The sequence below is a fragment of the Strigops habroptila genome, chromosome Z (assembly GCF_004027225.2).
Source record: "Strigops habroptila isolate Jane chromosome Z, bStrHab1.2.pri, whole genome shotgun sequence".
NCBI lineage: Eukaryota > Metazoa > Chordata > Aves > Psittaciformes > Psittacidae > Strigops > Strigops habroptila.
In genome coordinates, this window is record NC_044302.2 from 63,675,590 (window position 1) to 63,693,055 (window position 17,466).

General features: G+C 38.9%; 1 protein-coding gene across 13 annotated transcripts in view; it reads right to left on the reverse strand.

The window, feature by feature from the left end:
* The window catches only part of TRPM3 (transient receptor potential cation channel subfamily M member 3), a 259,596-nt gene that overhangs the window by 71,283 nt on the left and 170,847 nt on the right, over positions 1-17,466 (reverse strand). For all 13 annotated transcript variants that reach the window (XM_030512603.1, XM_030512601.1, XM_030512612.1 and 10 more), the window contains exon 9: positions 4,694-4,766. In XM_030512603.1, coding sequence (XP_030368463.1) covers positions 4,694-4,766 — 73 coding nt within the window. The remainder of the gene's footprint in view (positions 1-4,693; positions 4,767-17,466) is intronic.

Here is a 17,466-nt window from a genome sequence, read left to right on the forward strand (position 1 = left end):
CACAATCACTCTGGATGCACATCTTAGGCCCTTAACACTGTCAGTGGTGAGAAATTAACACTTCTGTACATTTCTGTTTCATTTTGTCTCATGGAAAGATTCTCTGCCTAGTTGTGTTATATTATTTTCATTACTGTAATATACTTACTGCTTTAAACAGTGTTTTAGGCAATCTGACTACTGTCTCTGTAATATTTACTCAGTGTCTGACTGGGCCTGAGGCATGTTCTTCAAAAGAATGTTTTATGACAATATGACTAATGTCTGCAGTGGGACTCTTCCTTCCCTTTGCCTGCTTCTAGAAGAATAGATGAACCTGGAATGCAATGCACTGATTGGCAATATTTTATTTCAGTATAGATACTTCTGGATATAGATAGACAATGCAAGGATGGTGCGAAGTTAAATGAACTACGTGATCTGAGACAGCTGTTAGTTACCGCAGGTGCTAACTTTACGCTCTTAGGCAGTCATCCAGGAGTGCTTGGTTATCTTACACAGATTCTTCTAGTGAAAAGTCACATGGTTTATCAAAAAATGCAATAATCCTTGATGATACAGCCTGGGATCATAAACTTGACTCTGTACCCTGGGTGAAGCAGGGTACACATCAGACTATTAGTGTTGTGCCCTTGCAAGATCCCAGATTACTGAAGAGATAAGACTACAGGCTTTTGTATACTGGCTAAAGTTTACTGTGATCAGTGTAAACCTCTAAAGGATTCTCTTGGGATAGTCTGTGACAACTAGGGCTCAGAATCTTCAAAGCTGAAATGACACAAAACTGATCTATCTAGACACAAGAAGGTTGCTGGAGATTCATTTCCACAGTGCTTCTAAGCATGCCAGTGTCCTCTTTGAATAACCATTTAAAGAAAAGAATTAGATTATGGAAAATAGCAATCAAAATTAACTTTCTGTTCTGCATCTCAGCAGGTCTTGTGTTTCCGCAACTTTTTGGTGAAAAGGCTGTGTTTCCACTGCATTTGCTACAGGCGTCTTCCTGGCATTTAGCAAATCAATAGACAATAACAAAGCAGATAGCAACAACAGCTAGAAGGGCAGTAACCATATATCTGGCCTAACTCTGAAATCCTTCTGTGTCAGTGATTTAATGGTTGGCAGACCATCACAGTGTCTTCCAGGACCATCTGATTCTGCATGATGACTGTTCAGTGGGCATGAATCATGACTTATTCACAGGCTGGAAAGTACGCAGAGACATCAGATCTGCATTAGCTTGACATAGCTCATCTCAGAGGGTTGCATGGTATTAATATTACCATATACCACACAGCACCTCTTTCCAGGTGCTGACAATTGCACTGGGAAAGCTTTTAGAGCACCAGCTGAAACATGTCTGGTGCTGCTAGTATGCTCCAGACATTGCAAGAGCTTCGTGAACTAGGGTTTTTGATGCCACTCCAAAACAATTATATTTTACAACATCTCCATATGCTGTCTTTAACTTCCCTGTCATATGCCTTCTGCTCAGTTAGCAGCTGCAAAAGGACAAAATCAATTACTGTTTGAGTTCCAACTGTTCAAGTTAAGAGAGCACTAACAGTTAAACTGTATCAATAAATTTACTTGCTATAAATTCATGCAATGGAAACTTACTTCCCACATTTACACGTCTCTTGATTTTTTTAAAAAAGGAATTCACAAGCCATATGCTGTTGTGACATCCATTCAATATAAATTGATAACCAGTTTGGATGCCATTCCCTAGTTTATTGGAGATCACTTCTAAGAAAGATAGATCTGCTGACAAGATTAAACAAATGACTCATGAAAACAAACAGGGAAATAATGTCTCATATTCAGTGCAGGGGTTGGGGTCTGTGAGAGTTCCTGCACTGGCAGTGTGCCTGATGGCTCGTTTAAAGAGAGACTAGCTCATCACAAATTTTACATAGCAAACAGGAAACGATACTTCCTGTTTCCCAATCCTTGTCCTCCTCCTACTCCCTGAACAAACCGCTCACACCAGGGTGGGATTGGTAGTTAGCTGGTATGTGCCTTGAATACTGGCTAGCAAGAACTGCAAAATCCTCACCAGTGAGATTGAGAAAAAATGACCAATAATCACTCACACAGCTCCATACTTTTCTCTGCTCCCTTTTCACACAATTCTGAAGAGATGAAAGAGATTAATTTCTGAATCTAAATTTATGAATTTCAAGGTAATTCAGACCCAGTCTTCAAATCTGGTTACTAGTAAATAAATAGACAAGTGGTTCAGCATTGCCACCTTAGATTTCTTGATTTGATGAAAACCCAACTATCCACCAGCCTGGTGAGGTATATTTATGGAAAGGCAGCATTTCTTTCAGGGTGGGCCAGAAACTTTGTACAAAGACATGGTATGAATAACGACAAACGACTTGCCTGACTTTGCACACATTGATTGAAAACTTATATAGACTTTCATTCCCTGTAATCACAAAGCTCAGATTAACAAGAGGCATCAGATAAATTTAATCTTCACCGAGTACCTTCATAATCAGAAAGTACTGAGGAGTAAGGAAGATAAGGTGTCAGTTGTAGTTCCTCTGGCTCTTGAGCAAGACACAAGCACTGCTGCCCATCAGCAGACTACCAAGATTTATTGGGAAGCATGAAAGGAGATGTGAAAATTACTTACACAGATCCAGGCACCTTCTGAGCTAAGAGAACTTCACCATGATGTCTTGCACTACTATTATGAAGAGGGAAGGTAATTTTATTTTATTAAGAAGACGACAGGACCACTTGCAGAATGTGTATTTCAGATCAGAGAGGATTACTCATACACCCAGACTGCAACCATAGTACAGTTACTCAAGTAAATACTGCAAAAGGACTTTTCAAATAGAAAACAATCCTTCCTAGGCCTATGCTCTATTTTCTTCAGCTTCTAAGAGGCAGCTTTCAAGGTGGTAAAAGTCTTCAGGGATCTATACTGGGATTCAAACTTTGGAAATATACCTAGACAAAGTGGAATCACAACTTTAAGACAATTTGTATGTTACTAATATAAATGAATAGCAATAGTTTCAGTGATTGTCTTAAGAACAAATATGAAGAGAATAGACTTTACAGTCAGGATAATAAAGGATCCAGTTATATCTAAGATAAATGAAATGAAAGCTTCAATTAAAATATTTCCTAAGGATAGAAAAGAGGAATTTGGTGACGGATGCATTTCTTGTTCCTTGCTTTGAATAAATTTCTTTTTCCTTACTTCATGTTGATTTATATTGTTTCTGTGTGAGGATGTCTAAAACGCCTTGCAATTTAATTATGCAGATGGCTAAAACTCGTTACCTCAGGATAGCAGCAAAATAGTCATGTTACCTGCAGCTCAAACAACTTGTATCTTGATTTAAATGAGCAGAAGTAGTGGAGAAAGCAATACTACAGAAGGCTAAGGAGACAAAAACTAGTGGAGCAGAATAATTCCAGTTAATTTCCTTAGCTGATAGCTAGCAGCTTGCAATCATACTTTAGAGGTGGCCAGTGCTTGTTTACTCCTCCTGTTCAGACTATTGTCTGAAATGTTTCAAGTAACATGTTTGAAATGGGATTTGTAATTGCGTAAAAGGTAAAATACTATTTTGCTTGGTTAGCTGAAAGTTATAGATGCCTTCTGTCTTTTCTCTTCATACAGCTTTTTTAAGCCTGCGCAGGAAGAAATTGAGAATAAAACTGAGCCCTGGAACAAGCAAGAATAATACCCATTACCTTTTGAATACCTAGTAAATCTACTAAATTTTTTGTTTTGATTCAAATTCAGGTCTGCCGTATGGCATCATGGACTCACTTATTCAGGTGCGAGCAGTATGGCCTGTACTACATAGCACAAACCAGTCCAGACAGCAATAAGATGAACATGGTTGATACATGCAATTTCTGAAAATCCATTTGGGGAAATATATAAAAGGAAGGCTAGAACCTCCTAGCCGTTGCCTAGGTGAGTAATTGTCCATCAGGTAAGTACATATGCTTCAGAGCCTTTCAAATCTCACCCGTTCCTGTATTCGCAAGCAGGTATTAAGTTACCCGACAATATCATATTCTGAAGGAAGCCAAGCTAAATGGTGTGTCTGCAAGACCAGGGTTTATACCGACCTGTGGCAACAGCAGATTTATTGTCAGACAATCTTTTAAACTGTAATGTAATGGCTAGAAAGATTTAGAGACTTTAAGATTAAAACCCCTACTACTCCAGCAGCTAAATTCTTAGCTCTACCAGCAGAGAGTGGAAGGAATCCCATGCAGTTCCTAGGCCTTCCTAGGATGACTACAGGAATCATTTTACTTTGACAATAGTGCCAGTTTTACCTAGAGGGAGGTAACCTCCTTCTGGATGTTCTACAAGCCACCAAGGTAGTCAAAGTGTGAGGCGTTCTTTGGCTGTCTTCTTGTGAGTAAGGATCTTTTCAAGTAATCAGTGGGGTTCAACACTGATGTTGCTTGTGCTACATTAGTGATTGTCGGTGGAGAATAAAAATTCAGGAAGGAAAAACAGTAGCTATTTAAACATTAAAAAAAGAGCTGGATTTGTATAAAGTGAGAGCAAAAAGTATACTTCAATTTCACAGCATAAATTCGTAGGTACTGTCAAAAAATGCAGGTTTCAGCACAGCAGAGATACAGAGTTAGTCCATTTGGATTCATACAGGCTCACTGTGGAGTGAAACTCCATTACCTTTTAGTAATGCTGTCAGGATAGCTAGATCAATATCCTGGTGTCCTTCTGATCCCATGCGAAATACTGTGATCTGAAATGTGAAGAGACAATACCATTATTGAAAAAAACAAGGTACTTTTTAAAAAAAGAAATTAAATCAGGGCAGCAGCATTTGGATTTCAAAATGTCCTGATGGCTACAAGATGATCTTACTTCATACATTTTATGAGAATCTTATTAGATAGGATTAATACACAGTATTTTTTATGAGATAAAATTTGTAGAAATTTTATTACTGAACATACGGAAGAAAAGTCTTCAGCAATACAGGGTGAAATTAGAGATGAAGAAATGTTCTTGTGTTAGATTAACATTAGATTTAGTATTCACAATGCATTACTAGGAGGAATTAGGTATATTATAGGTGGTGGACCTAATTTATGGCATGTGGCATTGAATAAATATTTTTGACTGAAATTAGCAACCTATTCCAACTCATGATTTTATATAGCAGAAAGTCAGATAAATAACCTAAGAATTAAGCTTCTAACACATCCAGAAACATGTGTAGTCAGTGACCTACCACTATAAGATATAAGCATTGAAACAGTGAAATGAGATACACAATTCATAAAGAATAAGAATGAACACAGGGAGGCTGTTATTTCAAGCCAGTTTCACTCTTGGCTAAGACTACACTGAGTGTTCAGAAGTGTAAATCCCCATGCTCCTTTGGTTGCCATGGCAGTAGCTGCTCTTGGGCCTCTGCTTCTTGTAAAGCTTTTCATCAGTGCCTTTCCTTTACTAATGAAACATTTTGATCTGAGTACCTATTATATTTTTTTCTTTTTCCTTTTGCCAGTATGGGCTGCTTCAATGATTTTTTTTTTTTTTTTTTTTCCACTTAAGTGATATCTTTAGTTAGGAACTGTGCAAACACATTTTAAACTCATATTCAGCAGCATTTGTTGTCCTCACATTCCTAGATTCCTACTCATACAGCACCACTGAATTGCAGCAGCACCTGATGTCTGGAAACATCAAGGCACAAATAACAGTGTACTGTAATGGGGAAATGAAATATATAAAGTGGTCAAGGCTAAGACAACACTTTGGTGACAAGCTTCAGTTTGATAGCTGAAATAGGTCTGCAGAGTGTATCCCATGAAATTCAGTGTAGCCCTCCTGTAGCCCCTATTCTACTTTCACTTGACTCTAGAGCTCTAGGGGGTTCAGAGGTTGGTAAGAGATTTTGGCATCAGTGACAGTAGTACAGGATGTTAGACAGTGAAAAGGCAAACTGGATGAAGTAGTAAGAAACTGGCTTAGCTCAATTAGTCAACTGATTTAGATGATGACTAAAACAATTAATGTGAGAAAACATTTATGTTAGATGTCCTCCTCAGTTGAAGTAGACTGTTTTCCAATTAAACCCTTCAAAGTGTTCCTGAGACAAAGCATAAATACTGAAAATTATACTTTAGTGCTGTATTTTCTCTCTCCTCCTTGACTCTATGGATGTTTCTGGCAACCCACTTGATGTCTATCCCCATACCACAACTTGAATAGAATAGTTTCAGGTGGAAGAGACCTACAATGATCATCCAGTCCAACTGTCTGACCACTTCAAGGTTGACCAAAAGCTAAAGCATGTTATTAAGGGCGCTATCCAAATGCCTCTTAAACACTGACAGGCTTGGGGCATCAACTGCCTCTCCAGGAAGCTTGTTCCAGTGTTTGACCAACTTCTTCCTCAGAATCAGAAATGATTCCTGATGTTTTTCCTAACGTTTTTCTTATCTCCTCAACAACTGGCAAGGAAGCTTTCCCTGCAGTGCAGGCAGTCTGCTCATCTGACCTGTACAGCACAGGTCATGTGGGTAGAAATACACATTTCTATATATTTCCCATCTCAAAACACAATAAAAATGTAAGCTGATGAGATCAGCCTCTCCACTGGACATGTTCATGATGTGCTTCCCATGCCACAGATGACAAACTGTGCCATAGAAGTTAGCAGCCAGGTAGGCACATCACAAGGCAGAAGGAAGAGAAAAAACTTCCTACCTAACCCAGTAGGAAAGAGGAACATCTCCCTTCTCCTAGGCAGCTCTGGGAGGTGCTGGCAAGAAGTGGGTGAATACAATACAATGTTGCCACAAAACAATCTGTTCATAACATCCTCACAATGGTTTGCAATTTCCTACATGATTTTTGCAGCAACAGGCACCTCCGTAGCACTGAAGGGAAGTCTGACAGCCTGGCAAGTGGATCAGCAAATGCTGGGAATGTCTAGTTTGTATCACTGCGCTTGGTGGCTCCACCACACAGCAAAACACCCTCCTCCTGTAAGGCCAAATGTGAAGCAGCCTGCACATCAGGGGCTAAAAATACTGAACAACAGGAGTTCAGTGGAAGAACGAAGTACATCTCAAAATAAACACATGCCTCAGTGAACTCCAGCTTAATTAAAAGGCCTAATATAAATTGCAAGCACAGAACAGCTTATCACCACAGGAAAACTAAGGGAAGCATTTTGCATGTATCGGACCACATATAATCCTAAATTTCCAACTTCTCTTTCATCCCTCCTCCCTTCATGCTTCAGAAAAACCCACTTCAGCAGAACAAATTGCTGCTCTGTTAATAAAACAGAACTATGTAATTTAGTTATATTAGAATAAAAAGGATGTCCTTCCACAGTAACTGTTACTTTATTATTCAGAGGTCTAGTGAATTCAAGTAATAAAATAAAGAAGATAAATAACTGGGAAAAGAAGACAGAAATGGAAAGAATGCTCAGGCTCATACCAGAACTATTACCATATGGGAGATCATGCCCAAGACTGAACTAGAATTTTAGGCAGAACCAATGCAAAATATCATGATACTTCATTTCAAAGTGCTGAGAGTTCAGCAGCTCAAAGACTTAGCTGATACTGTGGACTTCTGCCTGTTTTGAATGCACAAAATCTTTTAAGATGGTAAACAGGTATGTTCAACCTTTCCTTATGGTTTAGGTTAACTGTAACTATCCATAGCTGCTTTGTCTCCGTGATGGGTGCTCTCCTTCTGTGTGAACTAACTGAACTTTGGTCCAGGCAGATGCTCAGCAAGTAGGCTTAATCAAAGTTAATGCCATTGTGTGAGGGTATCAGCTAGAACTCAGCATGAACCGCCCCCCCAAAAAAGTTTGGCTGGAGACTGGGCTTATAAGCAGCCAAAACTGCATGAACACAGCAGAAAATCTGACTACAAATGAACACCTCACATTCTAAACATCTGCAGCCAACAGGGCTGATGGAGCTCTCCCTCCATAGCAGCCGATGTGGGTGGTGATCTCCCCTTCAGCAGGGACACCTCCTGGGGTTACCCCTCACCAAGACGGTCTGAGAGATCCCTCATCTGATCACCAGACATGGGTGGGTTAGTAGATGACATTTTTTCCTTGCATGTAACATTTAAGATATGTACACTAAGCTCATGTGATAATCTTAAGATCCTATACTAACTTTAAGTGTAGTAGAGTATCGACTGCCAATTTTAAGATTTTATATACCTAAATTTGCTGATCATAACTCAATAAACTACCTACTAGATCAGCTCTGTCTGAGAGATCTTTGATTATTGTCCTGTGACACTCTCCTGTGTCCTGAGGATGATTTTGGACAGCCTGCAGCACCTTACTGTTCTTACTCATGCAGGGTTTTTTTGAGAAACCTCTCACAGCTAGTTATCCTTAGAACATCCTTTGCCTCCCAGCCTGGTGAAACAGCTTTTTATCAATCTGGACCTTACAGGCAGATCTTTGCCCTGCCATGGTTTACCGTGGTTTTGGGAAGATGAATTGTTTCTTCTTTCCACTGTTGCCCTAAAGCTTGACCCATGTTTTTGTTCATTCACAAAGTGAAGAATTTAAAATAGGACTGCACTGTAATTAGGCGAGGAGCCAACTTTGTCACACTGTCAATATAATCTTTATCTCTGTTGATAAAATCTTAGTCCTGATCTGCAGCATTCTTCAGGTGTATTTTATTCACCTTGTATCTCTGCCAGATGTGTTCGTTGCTTTCACTACTAGATGTCAGAGATATTTGAGTATAAGGGCATTTGCTTTTAAACAGCTAAATGAAAATATTTCAGCACTCGTGGCTCTGCAGAATGAATTTTGGGAGATGAGGCTTAAAGCTGCACCATGCTGGCTACTGAAGCATTTGCCTCATCATCACTTCTACTTTACCTGGCAAAGCCAGATCATTATCAAACCATGCAGTTGCAGCTTATAGTTCTCCCTCACTAACTATTCACGATCCAGGAACAAGGCAGCAGGAATTAAGGAATCACTGCTATGTTTTGAGTTCTAGATTAACAGCCTGTGAGGAACCCCAAGCATCTCCAACAGACCTGTATTTCTTATCCAATGAAGCTTTATGTTACGCTGCTTTCATGCCTGAATGATTCATTAATCATTCAGGGCTGCATGTTCCCCCTGCCTTTTTTCACAACTTCTATTGGAAATGCACTCCCAGACGCTGCCCCTTTGTTTTTTTCTGTCACATTTAAATGTGGACAAAGGGAGAAAATAAACAAGCTTTGTAAAACACTGAGAGAGGCAGAAAACCATCCAATTTGTACCTGGATGAGATCCCCTAGAGCCTTGTGTGAAAGGCTCTCTTGACCTTTCCAGAATGAAAGCATGAATTTTGTTTCTGCATTTTATGAGTACAGTTATGAGGAGACAGCAATTGTTCCTAAACCATGGATTTACTCCTCTACTTACACAGCCCCTGTAGTTTTTCTAGCATCCTTTAATATTTGTAGTCAGAGGCATGAGGAAACAGGGACACATCCTGAAGTATTTATGCAGACTTTGCACTTAGAAATGTTCAATATACTTAGGTCTTAAAATACCTGTCTGCCTGTCTTGCTGGAGACCTGTACGTCTGGTGATTTCTTTTCTCACAATTAACAGGTAGGAATGTTTGCAATATACTAATTTAGTTTCAAGAGTCTTAAATATATTTGACATCTTGGTTGTTACCATTTACAAGTATGCTGGTGGGTAAATCACTGCAAAGAATGAGAAACAACACATCAGTGCTGTTGAAATAGGACACTGGCTAGAGCCCTGTTGGAATGGGCTGGAGATGCTACTGCACTAATGTGTATAAAACTGCTGTGCTAAAGAAAAATATCTGGGTCAGTAAACTCTATTGCCAGCTACCTCTTCCTGGATGAATGTCTGCCACTGAGATGCAAAAATAACAATAAATTAAAGAATCAGAAACCCAATTAATAACTAAATAAAAAAGAAGGTCTTTCTTCTTTAAATGAAAAAAAGGGACAGTGCCTAAGAGTCATTCACCTTTTGAAAGACCTACTGTAGTGCTGCTTAAGCCTGTTGTTGAGTCCTAGACTCTCTACAACTTCAGTGAAAAAATAAAAGGAAAACCAATCTAGTAAAATGTGTATATGAAATCCAGGATATTTAATTATAATCCCCCCCCCCCCCCCCAAACCAAAACAAACAACAAGTTGGGTTTAAAAAGTAATACATACTTAAGACTTGATTACCCTGCCAAAAGAAAACAAGGAAAGTGTTTCAATATTAGTCAGACTAACACCAGCAATTCTTTTGCATTGCTGGGAAAAAGGGAATATTAGTTTAAACTGAAAAATTTTCTTTATGCTGAGCTGATTCACACGCTATCTTAAAAAGGTTTTTTATTTTTCTGAGCATAATGGAATTGTATTAGAGAAAAAAGCTGCCATTTACTCTACCCAGCTATTTCTTTTAAGTAAAAGCTGAATTTACATTCAAAGAAGAAAAAATAAAAAAATCAAGTACTCTTTTCTCTCACTGATTTGGATCACATTATTACTTCCATGTAGCTGGTAGTTTCAACAGTTGATGTTAAACTCAATTATTTTAAAAAACCATTTTTTTTTTTCTGCTCCTCTGCCACCACCTTGGGTATTTTGGGATTGGTCTTTTTTTTTGGTTTGTTTTTGTTTTTGTTTATTTCCTCCTTTCTTTCCTTGGTATTCACACTATTTATTGGTTTGAAATGACTTTTTCAGGTAATTGCCTGAGGCATCTCAGCGAACAACTATGACTTCCAACAGCAAGCTTCTTTTTATATATTCTTCCTTCTTTTCTTTTACAAATACAATAGAAACTGGTGTTAACATCCCTTACAAATACAAAACTGTATTGCACTGCACTAACGAGTTAAATCTTCAGATGAAAACACACCTGAAACAGACAAGGAAAAATGCCTCTGAGTCACCAATACAGGTTGCATCAACAAGGTGCAAAAGCAGTGTTAATAGGCATCCAGAGTCCTGCTAAATTTAACTCCAATGTCTGTATTTCTTTTGATATGCCCACAGTGATCTACTCACAAAGTACGGTAGGTAGCAGCTACTTCCAATTCTTGGGGCAGCCAGGTAAGGACCACTAGCTCTGCTGCTCTGGGCTCCTCTGAGGAGGAGGTAGTTGGGACCAGCCATTCAAACCCCTGTGTCACCAGACTACCTCTCATCTGCCTCCACAAAACCTGCCTGACTAAAATGCTTGAGGTTTGCCGTTAAATGAAGGAAAAGACACTCCCCAAAAAACATGGAAAGGTCTTCCCTCTACCTCACTGCAGATTTTACTGAAGATTGTAATTTGAACAGGATTAACTTCCAGGAAAAAATCCTAGCTGTGTCCTAATTCTTCCTAGGAAAATGTGATAGGAAATCACTGAGCCAAAACAGACCTTCTCTGCAAGCACAAAGACTGCAGCACACTGTGATACTTGCCAGCAGTAATTACAGTCCAGCAGGGTAGAAATCTAATTTTCAGGCAGGGCAAGTAGAAAGCAAGTAAAAAAAGCAAAGAGATGGAGGGGGGAAAAGGGAAAGAAAGGATAGAAAGCAAGGTGGGGGGTGAGCATGAAGAAGATTATCTGACCTTAAACTCTACCAAAAGCACTCATTTTAAAAAAGCTCCACTTCCTGTTTAGCACCAGCTTAATTCGTGTTTGACAGATCACCTTTTCTTTCTCTTTCCTCCATGTAGTTTCTGGCTCAGCAGGCTCAGTTTAACCTAATATGATACATTCTGTTGTTTTCCTACCTTCATGCTGATACTGCATTGCTCTTCTATAGGTGAAGTCAAGTAATGACGTCTTACCTGAGAGCAGTGAATACCAGACAGACTTTCAGAAATTATTCACACACTGAGAGACACAGGTACTACACTGCCACTTAGGACTTCCTAAATTCCTAAATGCATGTAAATGTAGGGATAACTTAGAAATACAAATCATAGCTTTTCATATGCATGGACATGTGTACATGTGGCCTCCTTAATGGAAGCTGCCAAATCAAAGGACCAGATAAGAGGAAAGTCGAACAAACGCTGAGGAGTGAAGATGTGGTCAAACAGAAGCCATATTCAGGCCTTGCTGGATATGTAAATGATAAACCTTCATCAGTAGGAGCTGCTATACTGCAAACAGGTTTGTGCCCTACATGGATGAAGTTGATTTTACTCCTAGATTGAGAAAAAAGAGTAATACGTAGGGTCAGCAGCCACAGATACTGTGTGTTAACTGCAAATTTGCCAGGTCATAGGAAGCTAATTAATGTAAAAACCTGTTTTGAAATAGTTTAAAACAGTGTTTGGTCAAATTAATCACAGGACATAAAAATTCTTCCCAAGTACTAGCATATTCAATTCCTCTTGTTATGTCTTCTCTAACAAAAAAAAAAAATGAGTCCTTCCCTCCCATCACACTACTTTTTTTCTAGGACTTCGAAAACATCACAGAGATGGAGGAACTTCTGTTCAAGGCCAGTAGAAGGGCCCAGGATTGAATTTAAATAGCTATTAAGCACCAGGCTGTACTTGGTATCTCCAAAATATTCTATTACATGTCAACATTTAGTTTGCCACAGTAGGGTTAACCTCAACCACTTGGGAGTATGAAGAGTGAGCTGAAACATACCAAGATTTTAGCTTGTATTTTGTAGAAAGAAGAACCACCACCAAATCAGCAGAGAGTGCAGTGCGCACATGAACAGAAAGGCATTTTACCCTCTGTCGTGAAGGAGAGAAGAAACAAAGAAGAAAAACCATTCTCTACACCTCAGATTGACAGTGCCTGATGACTAGACAATGGATGGTTGAAGACAGTTAAAAAACAGGGTAGCAGTGATGACAGCAGAGAAAGCAGCCAAGCGTGCTCTCTTTACACACTGAAATACATACTGTATTACATACATACATATGAATATGCATATATATACGTACATATACTGTAATACATACATACATATGAATACATACTGTATTCATAGTGTCTTAAGAATGCTGCAAATTATTCATGCTTTTAGAGATGGAGCTGTTTCTCACCATTTCGCTATGACACCAGGAGAAAATGTACGGCAATTTAAAGTTAATTCAAAGTGATTTTCCGCCCCCCCCCCCCCCCCCCCCCCGCTATCTCCAGATTTTTTTTAATGTATTTAAATCTGACTACCGAGAAACACACAAATTGTTTGTATGTATCTCGGTTATGTAAGTCAGACAAAAGATCTCCCTTTTCTACAAAAAAGCAGATGCAATTGTGAATACAACTTGAAACTATACAGTTTGAAAGCATGGAGTGATTCTGCAAAACAGGCAATTTCTTCCAGAGTACATGCTGACCACTGTTATTAATCTAGGACTACCTGAATATTTCACAGGAAAATTACCCTGAAAAGAAAAATTAGAGTTTGATAAAACAAAACATTAAAGGAGGTGAGTTATGCAAAACCTCAAAATGGTTCAGGTAAGAGGGGAAAGCATTTCCTTTTTTCTTGCAATGAACAGTCCCGTTTAACCCAGGGAAAAAGCTGCTTGATGTAGAAGCATAACAAAGATCAAAGTGATCAGGTGAGTCAATGGATAATACTGCAGAAGAAAGGGGATGGCCAAATAAAATGAAATTAGGGAATAAAAAGATTAGAGAGAATTATGATTAGGAAAAACCTAAATTAAGTAGTCCGCTATTCTGAGGAGTAAGAAAGAGATTTCCACATGAGGAAATAAGAGGGAACAGATATGAGGGGAGGAGTTTGAATGCTGGTTGCAAAGTTTTTAAATTTTACATCTCCTTCCGTGTTGTGGTAGCTCTGCAACAATTTAAATTTTAGTTTGATCCAATAATTTGCCATAAACTCATTGTCTGGTAAAAAGCACGGAACAAAAAAAAAAAAAGAAAAAAAAGGAGAGAGAGAAAAATCAGTGCTTATAAGAAAGGCAGCAATTCTGCAATGGAGGAGCCATCTGGGTGCACAGAAAATCATTTGAGAGAAATTACTGTAAATGTTTTGCTTCCCTTGTCATTAGTAGCTTTTGTTCCAGACTGAGACAGCAATGTCAACCCCATGACTGAACAGAAAAGGCTATGCACATCAACAGACTGTGATGATAAACACAGATGTGTTTCCAGGTAGACTTGCAGTGTTGGAACTGGTTAAGAACAATGACCAAGAGAGAAATAAGTTTGAGTGATGAGATAGGCCTTTTCATTCAAACACTGGTGTAATCTGAGCTCTTCCATCACCCTGATTCAGGACAGACATGTGGAGTAAATGTGATGTAGTTCTCTTCCTCCATCTCTTCTATTACAGACCAGGTTCCTGGAAGTATTGGCAAGACACTACATTAATAGGTATCCTTCTGAAAACATAACATGACTTAAATAGGTAGAAAGGGACGAGTAGCACTGTGAATAAAATAATGAAACTTTATCACCTGGAAGGTTCTGACAGCTGAACGCCAGCTAATAGGAGGTAAGACCAATTGAAAACTAGTATACAGGAGTTTATTAACTCCACTGGTCCCAAAGCAGCTATTACCCACAAACATTGATCCACTGATGATATAAGAATCACACAAGTGTTCCAGCACAGAGGAGAAGCCTGAATAAAATGCTTTAAAGGAGACAAAGCTGCCATGTAACCTCATTAAAAGGGTATTTCCCCTAGAAAGCTCTCTTCTTCTGACAGATAAGCAGGCACCCATGCCACAGACTTGAAGGGTTAGAGCCAGCTTCTATCTATGTGTGTGTCTGACCTTGTGGGTAAGACCCGTGTGCACACCATTTGAGCTCTGTTTTGCAGTAGAGTCTCAGTTAGCTCAGGTCTTTATGTGGGTGAGTGTCCCCACACATATCCTGTTAGCTCATTCTGTCAGCAAACTGCAGTCTCACAGAGTTTTACTCTTGAAGGAATAGGCTCCTTTTGGCACCTAACCTTGGGTCTGCAACATCTCTGCTAGTCTGCTAAACTAGTGGTCCTGGGTAGGTGAATTTCTGTAAAAAACAGCCAAGCAAAATAATGTCATTCTGGGCTTTTAGTGAAATAATTTAAATGTAACCCATCTCTTACTCACAGAAACCAAGCAATGTAAAACTGAATTGTTTTTCAAGAGAAAGTTTAATAAAAAAGCCATGAGTCACGTAAAGAGCTCATCACTGAGACGGATAGGCTTAATATTCTGTTACTTCAGCAAAACTAGAACTCTGTTTGGCATTCCCACTGCTGCATATACGGAAAAATTATGTCGTGCAAGTCATTGCCCTAAACAGTGATGCATGCAGGACTTCCATGGTTGCATATGTCTTCTAATCTGAACTGAAAATGCTGACCTTAGAAGGAAGTATGGTGAGTTGGTTGGGTGGCAATGGTATTAAAGTTGGGGACTCTTGCTCCATCTTAAACTTCAATTTCTAGTTTTGCTTTGCAACATTTTTTCAAATAGTCTGACAGTACATAGATGCCCAGGTTGCTTTGTTATATGTGATGCAGGCATATGCCTATTCTGTATTTAGGTGGACAACGATGTCATGATAACACACAGAAAAAAGCAGCAAAAATAGCCACAAACCATTAGTTTTCTAGCTGGTTTGCTGGTGAGGCTAAGTAGGTAATACTTGGAAAAGATAGCTCACTTAATGTAAGATATTCCTATAGGACAGTAAATTTGCAGTTACTGCTGTATCTACACAGAATCTGCATCTCATACAGTGAGCTCCTCGTCTATGACTAAGATATTATAACAGTAATGAATGGGTCTCCATGCTCCATCTGATGCCACAGAAATAGTAATTATATTTTCTAAGAAATACAAAAGAAATTACAGCTCCCAGACATAACAGAGCCAGGGTTCTGAATAGTATTGTGGAGTTTATGTGCAGTTGTAACTGCGTTGAACCCTTCAACTCCCTGACTGCAAAAACTGGTCTATATTTTCTAATGTGGAAGTTGCTGTTTTGCCTTCATTTTCATTACTGGGACAATTGACAGAGCCGTGTAAGGACTCTGTGTGCATTTCCCAGAATTACTTGTTAATAGTGTATCTGAGGTAATGGGTATTTTCACAAGCTTGTATTTTTAGAGAGAACAGAAACATTCTAAATTTAATTTCTGTAGCTGCAATTTTAATCACAGAATATGTATGAAGAGATTTGTAGTAAGGTGTGCTAGTATCTACTAGGTGACTGTGATAATCTTGCAGGCAGCATGCACGAAATTAAACAGAAAATGTCTACTTACTGAGTGTAAGCAACAAAAAGGAATACTGGTCTTTGTGGACTTGTGCTGAACATGGCACTGCAGAGGTTCAGGATGGACCAAATAACTGCCTAAATTGTGCACTTTTGCTTGAAGAGTGGGCCTGACATTCTTGTGCTTTCTGTTAGCAGAAGCTCTACCTCATCTGGCAGCAGCTGAAAAGCAGCTGGTAGGATCAAAAGCTTTTCAAGGCTTTAGTGTAATAAAACAGATTTGTCTTTTTTTTTTTTTTTTTTTAATCTTTCTTTCTTGCTTTGCTTGAGAAACTTGTTCTCTGAATTACTGAAATAAAAAACCCAGTCCTAGGGTTAGATTTCATTCTCTGTGGAGTCAGTGGCAAAGACCAACTAACTCCATCTGACTTCTTGCCAGCTGAAAAAACAAAATATCGTTTTATCTCTTTACCAAAAAGAAATCAAATGAGGTTTGCAGAAGTTAAAACTACCCTGTACTCATCATCTTAACACTTACTTATGGAAGTAGTGCCTACGTCTTGACTAATCCTACTGATCTGCACGGACTGGATAGGAGATTTAACCTTCATCAAAATTAGGAGAGTTGCTACAGTCACTGCTGAAGAAGCCTGGCACCTCCATCAGTACACTTTATGCTAGAAATCTCACTGAGTGTTTCCATGAGAGAGACAGGAGTTCCTTCAGCAACCAGCAGGCCAGTAGTTACATGATGCTTTCCACTACCGCCGAATTATATGCTATTTACAGCAACTATACTGAAGGAACTACAGCTGACTTTTACTGTTTAAGAAATTACCAAGCCCCCTTCTGCCTCCTCTATAAAAAAGATTCCATCATCATTAAATATCATAGCTGAAATACTTTTTTGTTGTTGTTTTAGAAGCCAGTTTTCTTTAAAAACATAGATCTGAATGATCTTTTTAAACTTTCGGAAGGGCCAAAGAAATGAAGTGACAATTTGCTGGTAAATTCTTAAAAGTCCATCTGATTTAGCTAATACTTAATTTGGAGCATATGTATGTGTATGCTAATAAACAGTTGCAGATGGTGTTTAATTAGCATACAAATTCACTGAGCCTGCACATCCAGCTGAAAAGCACAATGGTTTTTGCAGCCAGTATATGCTCAAGTCAAGCTCTTTTCAGTAGAAAGTCTTCCAGAAACATGGCAGGTTTATTCCAGACTTTTCAGTCAGACAAAACT